At 42.1% G+C, this 16618-nt stretch overlaps 1 protein-coding gene and 1 non-coding gene across 2 annotated transcripts; both read right to left on the reverse strand.

Moving 5' to 3' along the window:
• Positions 1–1958: 1958 nt before the first annotated feature.
• Positions 1959–9194, reverse strand: RPS3A (ribosomal protein S3A). Its single transcript, XM_074993189.1, has 6 exons — positions 9062–9194; positions 7950–8053; positions 4422–4609; positions 3581–3789; positions 2750–2859; positions 1959–2124 (listed from the first exon to the last, which is right to left on the reverse strand). The coding sequence occupies exons 1-6, from the start codon at positions 9121–9123 to the stop codon at positions 2003–2005; spliced, it is 795 nt and encodes a 264-aa protein (XP_074849290.1). The 5' UTR covers positions 9124–9194; the 3' UTR covers positions 1959–2002.
• LOC142012948 (small nucleolar RNA SNORD73) lies at positions 2429–2500 on the reverse strand. The gene has a single exon (XR_012645509.1). It is a non-coding gene; the product is annotated as a small nucleolar RNA SNORD73 (small nucleolar RNA).
• Positions 9195–16618: the final 7424 nt, after the last annotated feature.

The following is a 16618-nucleotide window of genomic DNA, read 5'->3' on the forward strand; positions in this document are numbered from 1 at the left end:
GTTATGCAACGCAAGTTACAGCTATTCAGGCATATCTGCAGAATGAATGATGAACAAAAAGTCAAGACCCTGGTATCTGACACAATGGATGGTTTGAAAAGGAGAGGCAGACTCCACAGAAAATGAGCAGATATAGATTTTCTGTGGACTAGCTTCACACCATGAAGTCCCTCTGCCCTGGAGAGGGAAAGATGGAAGGAAATAGTGAGGGAGGCAATGGACACCCATGGGTACTGGGCCCAGGGCTGTTAATGAATTCATTTATTTGATAATGAAATGGTAGAAAGTCAGCACATCTTCAGGTAGTCTTCCTGTGACGTTTTTGCGTGTTTTTATAATGAGGTATAACTTGGTGCTATGCAAAACAAATCTGACTCCTAAAAAAGGGTACAGTAATCTGGAAAGGTTGAATGGCACTTGTTTCAAGACCTCAGATTACCTTAGGACCATATTTCTCAACTGGTGGTATGTACTCTTATGTGAGAGAAGTCAAGGGGGGGGGGAGGTGGTTTTTTTTTTTTTTTTTTTTTCTTTCTTTGAAGGGGTACTTACAAAAGGAGTTGAGAAACACTGCCCTAGACCACACTCCCACTTATCCAGGTCAAAACAGGATACAAATGCAGGCTTACTATAATGCCAATGGCAAAGGTATCTGCAACCCTCCAGGCAGCTGCTGAATTCCCAAGAAACAATTCTACCCCTTCCTCTTGGGCATCTTTGCCTCAATCATTTATAAAATTATCGGGGTGGCACAGGTGATATTTCTTGAATTTCCATAAGGTCACCATATCCTTACAGAATCTCCTGAGTCACTTTCTTTCCCCTTTGAAGAAACAGCATGTTCCTCTGCCAACAAATGATCACTTACACTGGTGTTCCCATTTAAATCATAAGCAGCTAGAAGCAAAAACCAGTCATAGGTGCCTCACCACCGAGCCAGAAAATGAGCTCTTCTGTCAATTCCACTTGGTCAATATCGTGCACACCACCAACTGCATATTGCAGAATATGAGGTTGGCTTTAATTTAGTAAAGTTATGAACAGAACTAACAAATAAACCATATTAACCTTTTAAGATTACTTTAAACAGAAGAGATATGGAATTTTTGTGCCCATAAGTGAATGCTTATATGCTCACACTGAAGGACAATGGTGCAAGTTTAGCATCTTTCATGTTAAGAAACGAAATGGACCACATTACCAAATTGAACTAAAATGCACTGTGGTATTTGTGAATTGACGTTGTGATTAGCACTGTTTCTTGTAACAGGATAAAGTCAGAAATCTTTGGTATGTTACTCCTTTGAAGACAAATTAAATTTTGATTAAGATTATCTTTACATGATAACTATGTTATCACTTATACATAGTGGGCATCTTGGGCATTAAAAACCAAAACTGCCTAGTGGAAAAAGGTTACCATAAAATAAAACTGTATTACCAAAAGGATAAATTTAAGAGTTAAATAAATGTAACAAATAAGACGTTCAACAGAGCATCATCAACTCTGTAAATCTTCAAAGACTACGGAAATTCAAGCCCTTGGACAACCATTCCCTCCTTCCTCCCACTTGATTTACCAGGTGGCTGCTTTGAAAAGAATAATACAATTAACTGTGAGTTAATTCGTGTGATCATTGCTGTATATTCTAGTTATAGTTAATATAAGCTTTTTTTTTTTTTTTTTTTAAAATTCAGGATTTCATTAGAAAAGAGGCTATAGTTTTAAATGCTCAGTTGTTTCAACTGCGATCTGGTAATTTTAAACAGTAACTTCTGCAAAGGACAAGTGACCTACTTTCACTGAACAACAAAGAGGCACATACTCCAAACCAACTCTCATCTTTAGCATGTGAACTAATACCAGTATGAGACCTAATCAAGGTAATGGGTATAATAGTCAAGTACCTTATACCACAAATGGTGTGACTAATATTTCATGAAACCAAATACTACTATTACTGTATATTAAAGTTTTATTTTTTTGCATCCATTTTTTCTTCTAGACAGACTCTTGCACAGGAGGCTCATATCCATCGGCTCGCTCTACTTTAGCGCCTGTCTCATCCCCAGAGGGTTTTCCAGTGCCACCACCTTCACCATGCAGTTCCATCAGCTTGCCCACTAAAAAAAAAAAATCACAATATTGTAACTGTTAAGGGATTTTTTTTGTATTATTAAATTCCTCGTCATCTATTCATCACAATTTAATCATCCAAATAATTTAAATGGGCCTTTTCTGAGCATCTGAACTGTACCACAACTAACTCAATAAGACTTACCCAGCTAAGGACATCCACAAGGAGCTTTCACTTACTTCACTTTTGTATTTAGACACAAAACCATGACTGCAAATTGTGAAGAGTTTTGTCTAATTGCATGAACTCTTTGAAACAAGTCTTTAACAACTAAGTCCTTCATTATAGGGAATGTCAGAAAGTGGGAAAGAGTATAATCATTCGGTGTCATATGGGACCGAAACACTTTGTCATCATTCATTCCCAACCCAAAAGCAAGCTTTGAATTCTTGCTTGCAGAAACCAAATTAAAAACTGCTGAAAAGAATAATATTCCAAAACACAAGGTTCATTTGTTACTGAAATCTCAGATTAAGAAACTAATTTGTCAGTCTTCAGCATTTAAAACATGCAGTGCTACTTTCAGAAGGCTCCCTCAGTTCCACTTTGAAAACATTTCTTTAAACTTTGAACAATCCAAAACTTGAATATTTAAGCAGATAGTAGCTTACATTCAAACTTGGGCTTCTTAAGCATCTTTACTTTCCGGACATACACATCATGAAGAGGGTAGATGGACTGACAGGCCTTTTCTATATCTTTGCCAATGCTGTCTGGGATCCTGAAAAATAATGCAAGGTTTTCAGTATTACATTTTTTTCAGTGATAATCAACTGCCTCATCAATAAACTTCAGATTATTCAATATTTAATACCCTCAACAGCAGTTCACCCCCAACATCTTTCCTTCAGAAAGTTACTATCACATAAATTCACTAGCATTAGAAACCTGATCTTAGGCCCTTTAGGCAATAAGTGAGGACATCAGTGAAGTCTGCTGAAAGATATGCCTGTCGTAGAGTCTCTTATATATATATATATATATATATAAAAAATCAGAACAGTTGGTGGATATCAGATGTGGTGCAGAAGAGCATATACGTGGGGGAAACGAAGTGTTAAACTTCCCATCACATTGGTAAATATTTAGTCCCCCAAGAAGTTGAGCCCTCAGCCAGGCATGGAAATGAAAACGACTAAGGCACCTGTTAAACTGTTTTTACTAGACAGTATTTGCTAAATTACATTACTTAGCATAGCCAGATAATCTAGTAACCAGATTATTCATTTTATTGCCCAAACAGCTACTTTTTTTTTTAAGAAGAAAAAACACACCACACAACTTACAATAGTACTGTCCTGCATAAATTTAAACCAGGTTAATACATCAACTTCTATTAAAGCTGTGCGACTCCGAACAAATGTAATTACACTAAATTAAACCAGAGTACAATGGCAACAGTTTCATAAGTTAAAGCTTGATTAATGACAGCCAAGACGTACAGCTTATTGACAACTTCTTTCAGGTCATTAGTTTGCACCTCCCGTGTCATGATTTCCATCATCTTCTTGCGAATTTGGCGAACCTGCTGGTGCTGGGCATATGAAGTCTTGCGAATCTGGTTATTACGCTTCTTGGTAAAACCCACACAAAAGAGGCGCAGTAGATAGCCATCGGTAGTTTTGACGTCAACATGGGCTTCAATCATTGTCTAGAAAAGAAATTAAGAATATTATTGCCTCTTCAAACAGCACAGTCCAAGTCAACTTCTACTGACCACCCCCAATTACCTTGCTCATAAGTAGGGTAATCAGGAACCAGTAAAATCCTGTTTTTTCAGTCCAAATCAATTATTTACTTTTACAGTCACACTAACACCATTAATTATGCATTTTGTGGTTCCTTAAATGTGGGGTAAAGGAAGACATCTGCATCTTATACATTGAAAATTTGTATTTAAGTGTAACCTGAAAGCATAACAACTATGACACATGCAGCCGGATGTTCTATATTCTTAAGCTGCCTTCTCAAACCCTGTACAACTCGCTATAAAGGTCTTAGGGATTTGCTTCAAATAATCATGGCATAATTGCACAAGTGGAACTTATAACTAAGTACAACAAATGCATGTAACTAGGCTCCAAGTCCATGTGCTAAAAGAAGTGTGTATGAATTCTGTAACTGCATGCAAGTTTTTAAGACACCCTGTACAGGCAAGTAATTGTTGCAGATATTGGTCTTTATAAGCAAATGCCAACCCACATACACACTACATCAAACATTATTTTAATTTTTACAGCGGCAGTTTATTATCAAGGTATTGTATTTATCAGCACCACTTACCTGCCATTTCTTAACCATGGAGCACATCTTGTCACGGGTGAGGTCCATTCCATGGAAATTGGTCAGACAGTTTTTGCCCTGAACATCCTCCGTAATCAACTTGAATTTACGGAAGGCAACTTCATCATTCTGCAGATCAGCAAGACTCACTTCAAACACACGACCCTTAAGTCCATCAGAGGCAATTTCTATAGGCACACAGAAGTTTGTTTGTTTTTTTTTTGTTAAAAATTAGAAAAAACAGACGAGTCATATTTTGACCCTTATTTGATATGCACTTATAATATTGGAGTCAATATCAGAATTGGGTGAACACAAATTCATGTAAGTTTGCGTCTACAAAAATTTAGTCAGTTACAGATAGTCAATGAACTAACTAAACATCAATAAAAAGGAGGTGATCGACAACACTGTGCTCCATATGCAAACATTAAGGTTCAGACCTGAAGCGTCAGTCTGGTTGTAAAGGCTGAAGTTTTAAAGGCATTTAGGTACTACTGCTCTCGCTATTGCAACCTTCGAAATTAAAATCAGTACTTTAAAGAACAGAATACATATTAAAATGGAATACTTTTTTTTTTTTTTTTACATAAAACATATGCACATGCAAAATAAGAGCTAAACATATAAATAAAAACTGAGCATATTCCAAGTCTAATTAAGTCACTTAATATATAGGTTCTCTATGCCCAGTTACCATATGTGATACTACTCTATGCTCTAGTAAAATCTCACTTTTATAAACCATAAGCCCAAAGTTTTCCTCTCTATAATTTTATTCCATTGCTCCTATATTAGGGTGGATAAAAAACTGATAATTTTTTAAAAAATGGATTTTTAAATTACATCTGAGTTTTCAAATCAATATACTACATTTCTCATTTAAAAGTCACAATTAAATCTCACCACAAAATACACTACATACACTTACAGACGCATAAAAATTAATCAATGGCTGTTGTCTGTCCCGCCTAACTACTAGCTCTTGCTTCTTCAAAAGTCCTGGGCTTTCAATTTGTTTCTCAGCAGACTAAAAAAAATAACATACCAAGAAAGAAAAGCTAAATGCATTCTTTTTTTTTGTTCTGTGCTCATGTGATGGTAGACCATGGCCAAGCACAGCAAAGATTAAGACACTGTCTTCAAGACAGAAAAACAATATATATAGGAAAGAAAGTAGGCAGAACCGGACAGCAACACTGGAATGGACTGGAAAGAAAGGGAAGACTTTATTCAGCACATACACAGCTTCCTATATTCCCCCCACACTTTTGCCACAGAAAAACTGTCATGGTTTCTGTAGGGAGTAGGAGAGGCCTTTTAAGGCCTCTGACAAAGTGGGCCTTTGGCCACAAAAGCTTATGCTCCAAAATACCTGTTAGTCTGTAAGGGGCCACAGGACTTCTTGTTGTTTTTGAAGATACAGGCTAACTCTGCTATCTCTCTGATAATTTTAAGGCAGCGGTTCGCAAACTTTTTGGCCTGTGGCCTACCCTACTCAATGCATTTGCAGGCTACCAGCCAAATGATGATAAATATCTCTCTAAATACCTTAAACATTAAGTTATTTGTATAAAGGCTACTGAAGAATAAAAACAGATACACAGGTATAACATAATGGGGGGGCCACACGACTGGAAAGCCAAGGTGAGCTCTCCACTGGGGGCCAGGGGTGGGGTGTGAAAGGACCTGAGCAAGGTTAGTCCCAGCTCACAGTCCGAGAACCACAGCTATAAGAGACTATTTTGAAGCAATTTGTTCCCTTTGTGTTAAAAAAAAAAACAAAACACACATCAAGTGCAGGCAGTGCAAGATGATGATGCAAGGCTTAGTTGCAAGAATGAAACACCATAAGGAAAACTGCTTATTGGGAGAAAACAATGTGGATGAAGACGTGGATCAACTGGTTAGTAATTTAAATAATTGACTTTCTAACGCATCGTTCTTTAAGAATCTCTCCATACCTTTTAGTATAAGTGTGATTTGATGGCTAAATTCCCAATCTGTTCACTGTGTTGAATGATGCTAGAAAAAAAAGTTTAGCTTAACCAATCCTTATATCTTGTTTAATTAGTTAACTAGTAAACTTAAGTTTACAACAGAAAAAGCTCTATTAAGAATCTGGGGCTGCCAGTTGCCACAAAGCATCAATTTCTTATCTTACATCAGGTAATACATGCCCCTTATTTTAGAACATCATGGTGTCACACCAATGGTGATAACATAAGCCTGTTTTACTTCAGCTTAACTCAGCCTTTCTAAGTGAACCCCATTATGCACTTGTTTTCTCAAAAAAAGTACAGCGAGTTTAATCAGGCTTACACTAAAATTAAGAACAGTCAGTCTTTGCTTTTTTGGAAACATGACAAACCTATTTTTGTTTTGGAGATTTAAATCACCTTGATTTAAAATCAGTCCACACTGTTGTGTCCTATTTTTTGGTTTTTAAATGCACTTACATTTTTGTAACTTTGTTACTCTTATCCAGATTTCATTGTTCATTTCTGAATAAGGGAAACGGGTGTTCCCTTACCTGAATATAGTATTCCAAGTGTGGCCTAATATGATCATGTGAAAGCTAATTGTCTCCCTCAGTCAAGCCTTTGCAGATATGTTTCCCCCAAAACAATTAGCAGTTTTGCTACCTTAATACAAGCAAAACCCATACAGAGACCTGCCCACTACACAATTTTTCCGAGATCTTTCAGCATTACTACTTTCCAGATATTCCTCTCCTCTGAAAGACACACCTCATTTTTGTCCTTTTCCCCCCCACATGCTTCTAAATACACAAGTGATTTCATCCAGATTTCTAATTTTTAATGTGTCTTCCTTTGCATTTCAATCCCTCAAATTATCCAATAGAGCTCACTTAGATAAATTTAAGAAATAAATACAGGCTGAACCTCTCTAATCCAGAACACTCTCATATAGCAAACTCTGTAATTCGGCATGACTGCAGTCACTAGGTGACCCCTAATCATGGGTATGGTGGTTTCCTGTGGTCCCATTAAGTTTGTTAACAGCCACGAGTCCTGGCTCAGTGTGGTTATTTAGCTGGGTAATTTACTCCAAATGTCTTGTAAGGATCCAGCAAGCAGTGGAAGTGCTGATAATGTGCTAGAAAATATTGACCTCCTGTTATCCAACAAATTCTCTCATCCAGAACTGGTCATGCAGTTGCCCAAGGATGCAGGCAAGAGATGTTCAACCTTGTATTTTTAGGCCTTCTATTCACACATCAGAAACCCACAAGGTGGGGGGGAAATCTTCCACACTTCAATAGTTGTGCAGACAATAAGCAAACCTTACATAAATGTGATGTGCAATTTGATTCTACCCACACTAAAGTCTTAGGGCTACCCTACAATCAAGTCAAAACGTTTTTCCCCCAAGTTTAATTACACAATAATCTTGCAAATCACAATACTTAAGCAGGAACTATTTCCAACATACAGCATTGCATATTCTTAAACACAAGATAAATTAAAGGACAGCACTTGTTACCTCAAGATATTAGATACTCACTGGTTCCTTGGGTCCTGGTGACAAGTGTCTTCCCAATGTTTCGAATATTAAACATTGCAGGTGCCTTGACATCGTACCAATCCTTCTTTGAGAAGGGATCAACCCTTAATTTACAAAAATAAAGATAAAAATAAACAAACTGCTCTGGTTAAATCTCACCTTAAATTTGAAAATTTGGTTCCCTTACGTAATAGTCATCACCATGTGCAACTGAACTTCTGCAGAGTTACCGAATACTTCAAATACCAAGCAATAAAGTCCAACCATACTCTGATGTAGGACTAATATAAATTCAAAGACACACCCACGTTAAGGCAGCAATAAACTACTGCAATTTCTATGTTTCCAAACTAATGCAAACTTATTTTATTACCACCATGACCTTATAAAAAACTATACGTTTCTGGATTCCATGGTTCAACTCTATTACAGCAAAGCAAGAACTTTCATTTAGAAGCCTTTCTTAATAAAATACAGAGCAGCAAATTCAATAAACCCACAAATATTCATCAACAGTAAAACGACTAAATTAGGTCTGCATTTTCACATAGGTTTACAACAGTATCCCTAACACGTTCACTGTACAAATTCGGTAACAGACACTGGATCAACGAACCATTAACTGACCCAACCCAATGAGCTGCTCAGTATTAGCCCCCTCTGTCCCGTACGTCTAGGAAAAGTGTCAAAAGTCCGGGACCCAGCCACGGCCTCTAGTAGTGCAGCCCTGGCCCGGCCGCACAGGTCCATACAAGGGGCCGCACAACAAGTGCGGAAAAGGCCGCCAGGCTGCCGAACTGCCGTCTTTCCCGAGAACGGGGCCTGGTGCTAAGGGGCTCCCACCGTGATCGGAAGTGTGTGTGGGGGGTGTCACGGTGAAGCCAGCCCCAGCCCGGCCGCACTGCTCCCGTGCCATGCAACGGGGTGCCGGCGAGAGCCTCAACCCCCGCCCGCGCCCAAATCTAGCCGCCGCCATGTCAACATCACCACCGCGACTCCTGGCGCCGGCCACCCCAATCCGCTCAGCATCCGACCCATCCTGGGTGCCCACGGCCCCGCTGCCGCCCCGGCGGGACCCTTAGCACCCCGCGCCCCTGCCCGCCCTCACTTACACTTTCTTCTTAGCGCCTTTCTTGCCACCCTTGGTGAGGCGCTTGTTCTTGCCAACCGCCATAGTGCCGCCCGAGAGCCAAAGAGGCCGATGCCCCCCAGCAACGCGAGATTATGCGAGAGAGTGATTCTCACGCGAGAACTCCCCCAACCGAACGCAAAATCAGAGCGGAAGGGGCCAGGCGCGCGAGATTACCTTCTCCATGGTTCCCGGAGTGAACCAAATAGCGCGGGGGTGGCCTATGAACAGAGTGGGCTCACCCACACCTTCGTGACGTCGCACGAGGCGGTGCAGCCGGGGCTGTCCTCTGGATGTGTCATCCCGCCCCTATCGCCTTTTGCGTCGTGGCTTTGGCGGGCTGTAGCCAAGCGCGCGGGCAGCGCCGGCCCCGCGTGCACCGCACAGCCAGGCGGCAGCTCTCGAGGCAAGTCGCCCCCTTCGCGTCACGTTTGCTGCTGCTTTCAGCTTTGCTCTGCTGCTTGTTAGGGTGATTACCTCCCTCCCTGCCGCCGCTGTTGGTGGCGCTTCCTGCCCTTGTTGGCCGAGCCCCCAGCCGAGGGATTATCTGATCCCTCCTCTCCCCTGGCCCGTCCGCATTTCTGAGCCCGCAGCCGGCTGCCTCCCGCCCAGTTCTGGGCCCTCTTACGTCTCTTTTAGAGCAATGATCTCACCAGTGAGGGGATTCCCGGGGCGAGGAGGAAGAGGCGGGGGCACTCGGTACCAATGACTGGCAAAAGAGGGAAGCGGGGTATCAGCTGCTGGAGAGTCTCCACTGACTACACAGGACAAGGCACGAGAGAAAGCCGTCCTAGTCTATGTACTATCAAAATAAAAAAGCAGTCAAGTAGCACTTTGAAGACTAACAAAATAACTTATTAGGTGAGCTTTTGTGGGACAGACCCACTTCTACAGAAGAAGTGGGTCTGTCCCACGAAAGCTCACCTAATAAATTATTTTGTTAGTCTTTAAAGTGCTACTTGACTGCTTTTTTGTTTTGATATATATAAACACACTGTCAGGGCCAGATTAAGGTAGCCTGAGATCCCAGGCACATCCCCATTTAGCCTTAGCTCTAGTCTAGACCCTGTCCTGAGGGGTTCCAGGCGTGCTGGAATAATTTGTATAGAAGGGGTGCCGAGTGACTCTGAACCAAACAGTAAACCACTTCAACTCATGGGGTGCTGCAGCACTCCCCACACCTTGGTTCCAGCACCTGTGGGGACACTCACACAACAGCCATTCCTGGTAGGTCTAATTTGGACAGATTGAGGCCTCTCCTTTCCCAGCTGCAGGAAAGGCAGATGAGGTCTCTGGATCTGCTCCTGAGAGATGGACTCAATTGCCAAATCTAGCTCCAGATATGAGTACTGAATCATGAACACCCAGTAGCTGAGGAAGTTTGGAACCAAATCAGATTTCACTTCCAGTCCATACAGATGCATAAAGTCTTGTTAACATAGAGGTTGCAAACAAGTACCATTTCAACTGCCATGGGTAAGATGTTCAAGCAGTATTTCAATGGTTTATCTTCACATTTATTAACTATATTAGGACATTGGTATGTTTTTATTGCTTTTATTATTTCTGCCTCCTGCTAGAAATCTCTCAAGCACCTAAAAAAATCACTGGATTTCACCATCACCCAACTCAAATGTCCAGAGAATGTACAGTAAGGTCTGAGAGTATGCAACCCCAGAGTATGTGACTCTGTTCTTATGCAGCTGACCCCAATTCCCACAGTAAACCCTGGAAATGTGCGGTTTGCAGTTGTGCTTAACTCACTCCTCACCAGCCCCAGTTCAACCCACTGGCTCACCACTTACGTACGGCTCCAGCTCACCCCTGCATCCCTGTGACTGGCTCTGGCTCTGGTTCAAACCCCCCAGTCCCATCCCGTGTTCCAGTTCAAACCCCTGGCTTGCAGCCCTGGTTCAAATCCCCCATGACCTGGCTCACCACCTGAGGAGGGTTCCAGCTCACCAACCCCGTGCACAATTCTGGCTCAGTTCCACCCCTTGCTTCCTTGCAGCCCTAACCCACATGAGGCTGAACCCCCGCCCACCTCCCACAGCCCCAACCCACTGCCAGGCTTAACCCTCCCCAGCTACCCGCCCTGACCCCAGGACTTACCTTTCTGTGGTTTTCCCGGCTGCAAAATGTGTGTTCCGCTGAATAAAAAGCCGGATCCCCACTTATGCAAAATCCAGGTTACGCGAGGGTGTAAGGGATGGAACTCTTGTGTAACTCGGAGGTCTACTGTAGTCACAAGAGAGGAAGTCAGGGAACTATAATTTTCATTTCCCTCAGGGATCACTTTAGAATGAGTCAAAAACAACAAGAAGTCCTTTGTCTCCTTTTTGACTAACAGATACTTTGGAGCATATGTTTTCGTGGGCAAAGACCCACTTCATCAGATGGATGAGGTGGGGAGGCGAGTTCAGAGGAGGATTTAAAGAGTGAATCTCAGTAAATGGGAGGGCCAAAGCTGACAAGGTCTATTCAGACAGGGTGGATGTGGCCCATTATCGCCAGTTAATGTGGAGTTGTGAACATCTAGAGAGGAGAAATCAGAGAAATCAAGTCAGTTCAGTCAGGGGGGATATGGCCCATTGTCGGTTGCTAATGTGGAGGTGTGAATGAGAATGAGTCTTCCCTCTTCTGCCCTACAGGCTAGCAGGGTCCAAGGAGGATATCTTCAATCTTTCCTCAGATGTGGCAAGCAGGGGAAGAGGACAGAGGGGAAAGCAGCTGGCAAGCCATACAGCAGGGCTCTATTTTCTTGTGCACAAAAGAAAAGCTAGCTCGAACTCCTAATCAATGTTTTTTTTTCTTTTCTGATCATGTGTTATTGATTGAGGCCTCCCTAGTACAACCTGAAGTAACTTTAAACTCCTTCTTGCACAAATAAAGAGCAACGCACAATTTTTGTCAAAATAAGTTGTGGCCTTGGCCTTCATCCTGGGACTGTTGGCGGCTTTCTGCATCAAGTTCCAAAGATTATATCCAACTATAAAAAAAACATCCGGCTCTCTTTCACAAGATGCTAGCATCTTAAGCCTTGGTGATTCTCTTCCATATAACTCATGGCTCTCTGCCTTATAATTCCTTCCGCAAAAGGGATTGGCATATATATTTTAAGGAAGAGGGCTCTGCAAAGAAACAAGTGAAGAAGCAGTAAGATACCTGAGCAGGTCATCTAGAAAAAGAAGTCAGAATTTGCCTGTTGTGAGCCGTACACTTTCATTAATGAGGACTTGCATACACTGTGCTGGTTCAGCGGAGCCACAGTAGTATTTAGCTGGAGATATTGAGGTTCGCCAATTGGTATAAGTACTCCACCTCCCTGAGAGACAGAAGCTACATCAGTAAGTGAACCCCTCCCATCAACAACCCAATCTGCACCAGGGATAAGGTCAGTAAAATATGCTGCTCAGGGGTATCGATTTTTCACACACATGGAGTAATACAGATACCAACATAAATTTGTAGTATAGACTAGGTCAGGAGTCAGAATTTCAAAGGAGTAATGGTTGACTCCTGAGGCGTGAAGTAAAGATTGGACAACCAAAATGGGTAGTCAGTCTTTGACAGATATGACCTTACTACCCTCTCCTGCAACTTCTTTGGGTGAGTGGGGGGTCCATTTTATTTACTTACTTTAATATTGGCAAGTAATTCAAAAGGAGCTTTATGGGAACCTAGATGAAAACATATACTATTTGAAGGTGCCAACCAGAAATTGCAGGCAGATTGACAGGCAAGTGGGGTTTCTTGGAGCAGAAAAACATACTTATCTGCCACTAATTAATAACTTTATTTAAACTTTACATTCTCAACCATTAATAGAAACCAACCACCATAGAATTAAATGATAGTTCATAATAGGCACTATCTAGAAGAGATTTACTTCCTGTAACTATTCTCTGTTCCTGTCCGGAACTGAGAACATTGCATCCTTACCAGTATTTCAGTAGTCAGTTCACTGAAAATCTATTATTAATGGGGCTTGTATAATTCAAAAACTCTCCCTTCTTCATTATATTTTCATGTAGTCCATGAAAATCCATGGTCTCAGCAGTTATTCATTTGCAGTACATCCTGTGTTCTGCTTTAACTTATGTTGTGTACATAATACTGCAGGTAAAAATAACCAAGGTCAGCAGTATAACTTTAAAGGGACCATACATGTAAATGATAATTTGCTGGAATGACTTCATCTGCCCTGCGGTGCTTCTCCCTCCCACTCACACTAGAGCTCTAGAGGGTCTGCAGATTCTCGAACGTTAAGCATATCCTTGTTTTGAACACACATCTTGGTGTCCTTATCTTGTCGTTTGGTGTGGGGGAGAGGAAGGCTAAGGTTTTTTTCTCAGGTTTTGCCAAGCCATCATCAGACTCTGCCTGAGAGACCCCAGCACCTAGATATTGATTGTTGACTCTGCTATGATATATTGCTAATAGCTCCATGGAACAAAGCACCTATAAAGCTAGTGAATCAGGCTGTAAGAAGATTTTCCTTGTGTAATGAGTGTCCCCAAGACACAGGTCCAGGAAATCACCCCTGTGACACTCCCCTGTCAGCATCATCAACTGCAGGGAAAATTCCTTGAGAAAGTGGCCAGAGTATCCCTAAAACCTAGCAACGTCCTGGTTCTGGAATGGCTTCTCAGGGACACAGGCTGGCAGATTTAAATCCAATTAAAAAAAAAAAAAGACCAGTTATATTTTGCTGGCATTGGCTAGACAGCATGAGTTACTTTAAAGTGATTCTAATACCATAGTTCAAGGGTAGGTCTTTCAAGCAAAATGATACTATAAAAATACTCCAGGTGAACTTTGCTTCTTTCATTCTTCCCATTTGAAATCTGTAGAGGAGCTTCCTAAAGGGCCAAGTCTCCATTGCTTTTCATCTTGGTTAGCTTTTCATTCTGACTTAGCAGCACAAGATGCGAGGCAGTACAGCATCAGACTTATTGATGAGCAGAACTCACAGGGTCTTATTTGGTTATTGAGAGGTTTTTTTAGTTTCCCCTCCCCACAAAATAATTGTTCATTTCTAGGAAATACCTATACGTTAGTCCCTTGAGTTATGTGAGGGTTGTGTTCCCATGCACCCTTGCATAAGTCAGTGGGGCGGCTTTTTCCCCAGCAGAACACAAGTTCTGCAGCTGAGAAGAAGCAGGACCACCTGGAGTTCTTTTTGAAAGGTAAGTCCTGAGGTTGGGGGCGGAGGGGGGCGGATGGGGAATGTTAAGCTTGGTGTGAGGCTGGGGCCTTGGAGGGGGGGCGGGGAGGTTAAGGCTGGGGTGGGTTGGGGCTGCAGGGGGGTGGAACTAAGCTGGAGCCATGCATGGGGTGTTTGAATTGGGGTGGGGCGATTTGAACCAGGGCCAGGGGGGTGAGCCAGAGCCACATGCGAGGAGTTTGAACCGGCATGGCGGGGGCTGAGCTGGAGCCACATGCGGGGGGTTTGAACCGGGGCGGGGGTTAAGGGTTGAGCCAGAGCTGTATGCAGGTGGTGGAGCTGGGCCACTGGGGGTTTGAACCAGGGCAGGCGGGGTTGAACTGAGGCTGTGCGGGGCTGAGGGGGTTGAGCCAGGACTGGTGGGATTTGAACTGGGGCCAGATAGGGGGTTGAGCCAGGGCCAGGGGCAGGAGGAGTGGGATTTTGGGTTGAGCTTAACTCGCGTTAATGAAAGTTAAGTGCGACTCAAAATCGCGCATTTTGAGGGCATATTGTATTGGCCTTATTGCTGTCTGCTGTAGGGTATCACACAGGTCTCGTACATTTTCAGGTCCTTGTATAGATAGCGCTGGACTCTGCCTCTTCACACCCCTCCTCTGAACCCCTCCCCCACCTCTCTGTACCCTTCCCAGAATAGGGATGGGTCATGTCTTCATCACTTTTTCCCGTCTTAGGCTAGTGATGTTGGGGAGGGGAGTTGTGGGGGAGAGTTGTGGGGTCAGCCAGGCCTTCTCATCTTAAACTCCGTGGCTTTATCGGGAAACAGTTGTAAGACATAGATCTTGTAACTGCCTTAAGATGAATGTACTGTACATCCAGTGGGAAGCCCACTTAACTGGTAAGTCTCTGCCATGGTCTTGGTATCCATCTCCCTGAAGCAGTTGTAGAATCACCAAGATACAGGGAAGGTCTGTGTGTGCGACAGTTACAGTATATTTTCTACACACATCTCTGTGAGAGAGTGAGGGGAAGGAGTCTCAGATGAGTGGAGTAGTAATTTAGGACTTTAAAGACCTTGGTTCAACTTACTGCTGTCTTGTCCCACGCTGCCTGTGTAACCACAAGGAAACCATTTATCCTCCCTGTGCTTCAGTCTAGTCCCCATCACAATTCTCTACCTCATAGGAGTAAGATGAGGATAAGGTTCTCATACATTCTGGCAATGGAGACCTAAAGCAGATGAATTTATGTAATTTTTGTCAAAGAAACAGCATTCCCAATTATGCTGGACAAATTATTTTAAATCTGATTATTTAAAAACAGTAAGTTGAGCTACCATTATGAATTTGGAACTCCACAGAATATTCTGGCATTGTTCTAAATACAGTCAATTTAGATACTCTTTCCTTTTCTGCTTTGTTTCTGGCATTGAAATGTTTTGGTCTGAGCTGGCACAGTCTTTATTGCTTTAATTGCAATGCATTGGCTCTTCGGATGTTCTTATTCTGATTTTTAATTGTAATTGTGAAAAGTGTGTTTTTAAATAGTGCTCGACAGGGAATGGGTGTATGCTGTTTCTTAATTGTTACTTTCAACTTGTTCATTGATATGCATATAATTGGGAGTAGTAGGCATGATTGGTTCCGGTAGTGGAGAATCTTGCATCAATTATAACGTCTGCTTCAGCACCTGCTGATATGCAGATTTCTCTTTTTTGTTCCTGGAGAGTGGTTTTATTATTATATAGTATTTTCACTGGAAATTTTATCCTCCCATCGGTGGTTTAAAAAAATGCTTGCATGATTTTGCTATTGTTTACCAAATAATTTACATTGATGTATTTTATTTAGTGCTTCCATGGAAGGAAACACAGGCTACGTCTACACTTAGAAAAGGCCCCCCATCTGGATGAGCTGCGCAGGAGCAAAAAGCGGCAATTTCGTAGTGCCGTGGCTGGCAGTATGCTAATGAGGCGCTGAATATGCATTTCAGTGCCTCATTATTATTCTTCAAAATGGCTATTAGCGTGGCTATTTCGAAGTTTTCTCTAACTGTAGACATGGCCACAGTGTTTGATTTTCTTCTGTACAGCAAAGAACTTCTTTGCACTGACTAGTACAGGCTTTGCTGATCCCATATCTTTTAAAGAGAGCACTCTTACTACTGCGTAAGTGATGTTCTACATTTTCCTTAAAACCTTGAACTACTTCAAAGGGTGACTATGAAAATGGTACTGTTGCACACTCGGTTATTATCTCTCACTGATTCCCTGTTGTATTTGCTGACTTTACAGCTAAGAAATGGAGGAGGAAGTGGGTGGTTGTTTTTCCTAATGGCTTGCCTCAGTGGAACTAAGGGTACAGTTTTTCCTAA

The sequence above is a fragment of the Carettochelys insculpta genome, chromosome 4 (genome assembly GCF_033958435.1).
Source record: "Carettochelys insculpta isolate YL-2023 chromosome 4, ASM3395843v1, whole genome shotgun sequence".
NCBI classification, from domain to species: domain Eukaryota; kingdom Metazoa; phylum Chordata; order Testudines; family Carettochelyidae; genus Carettochelys; species Carettochelys insculpta.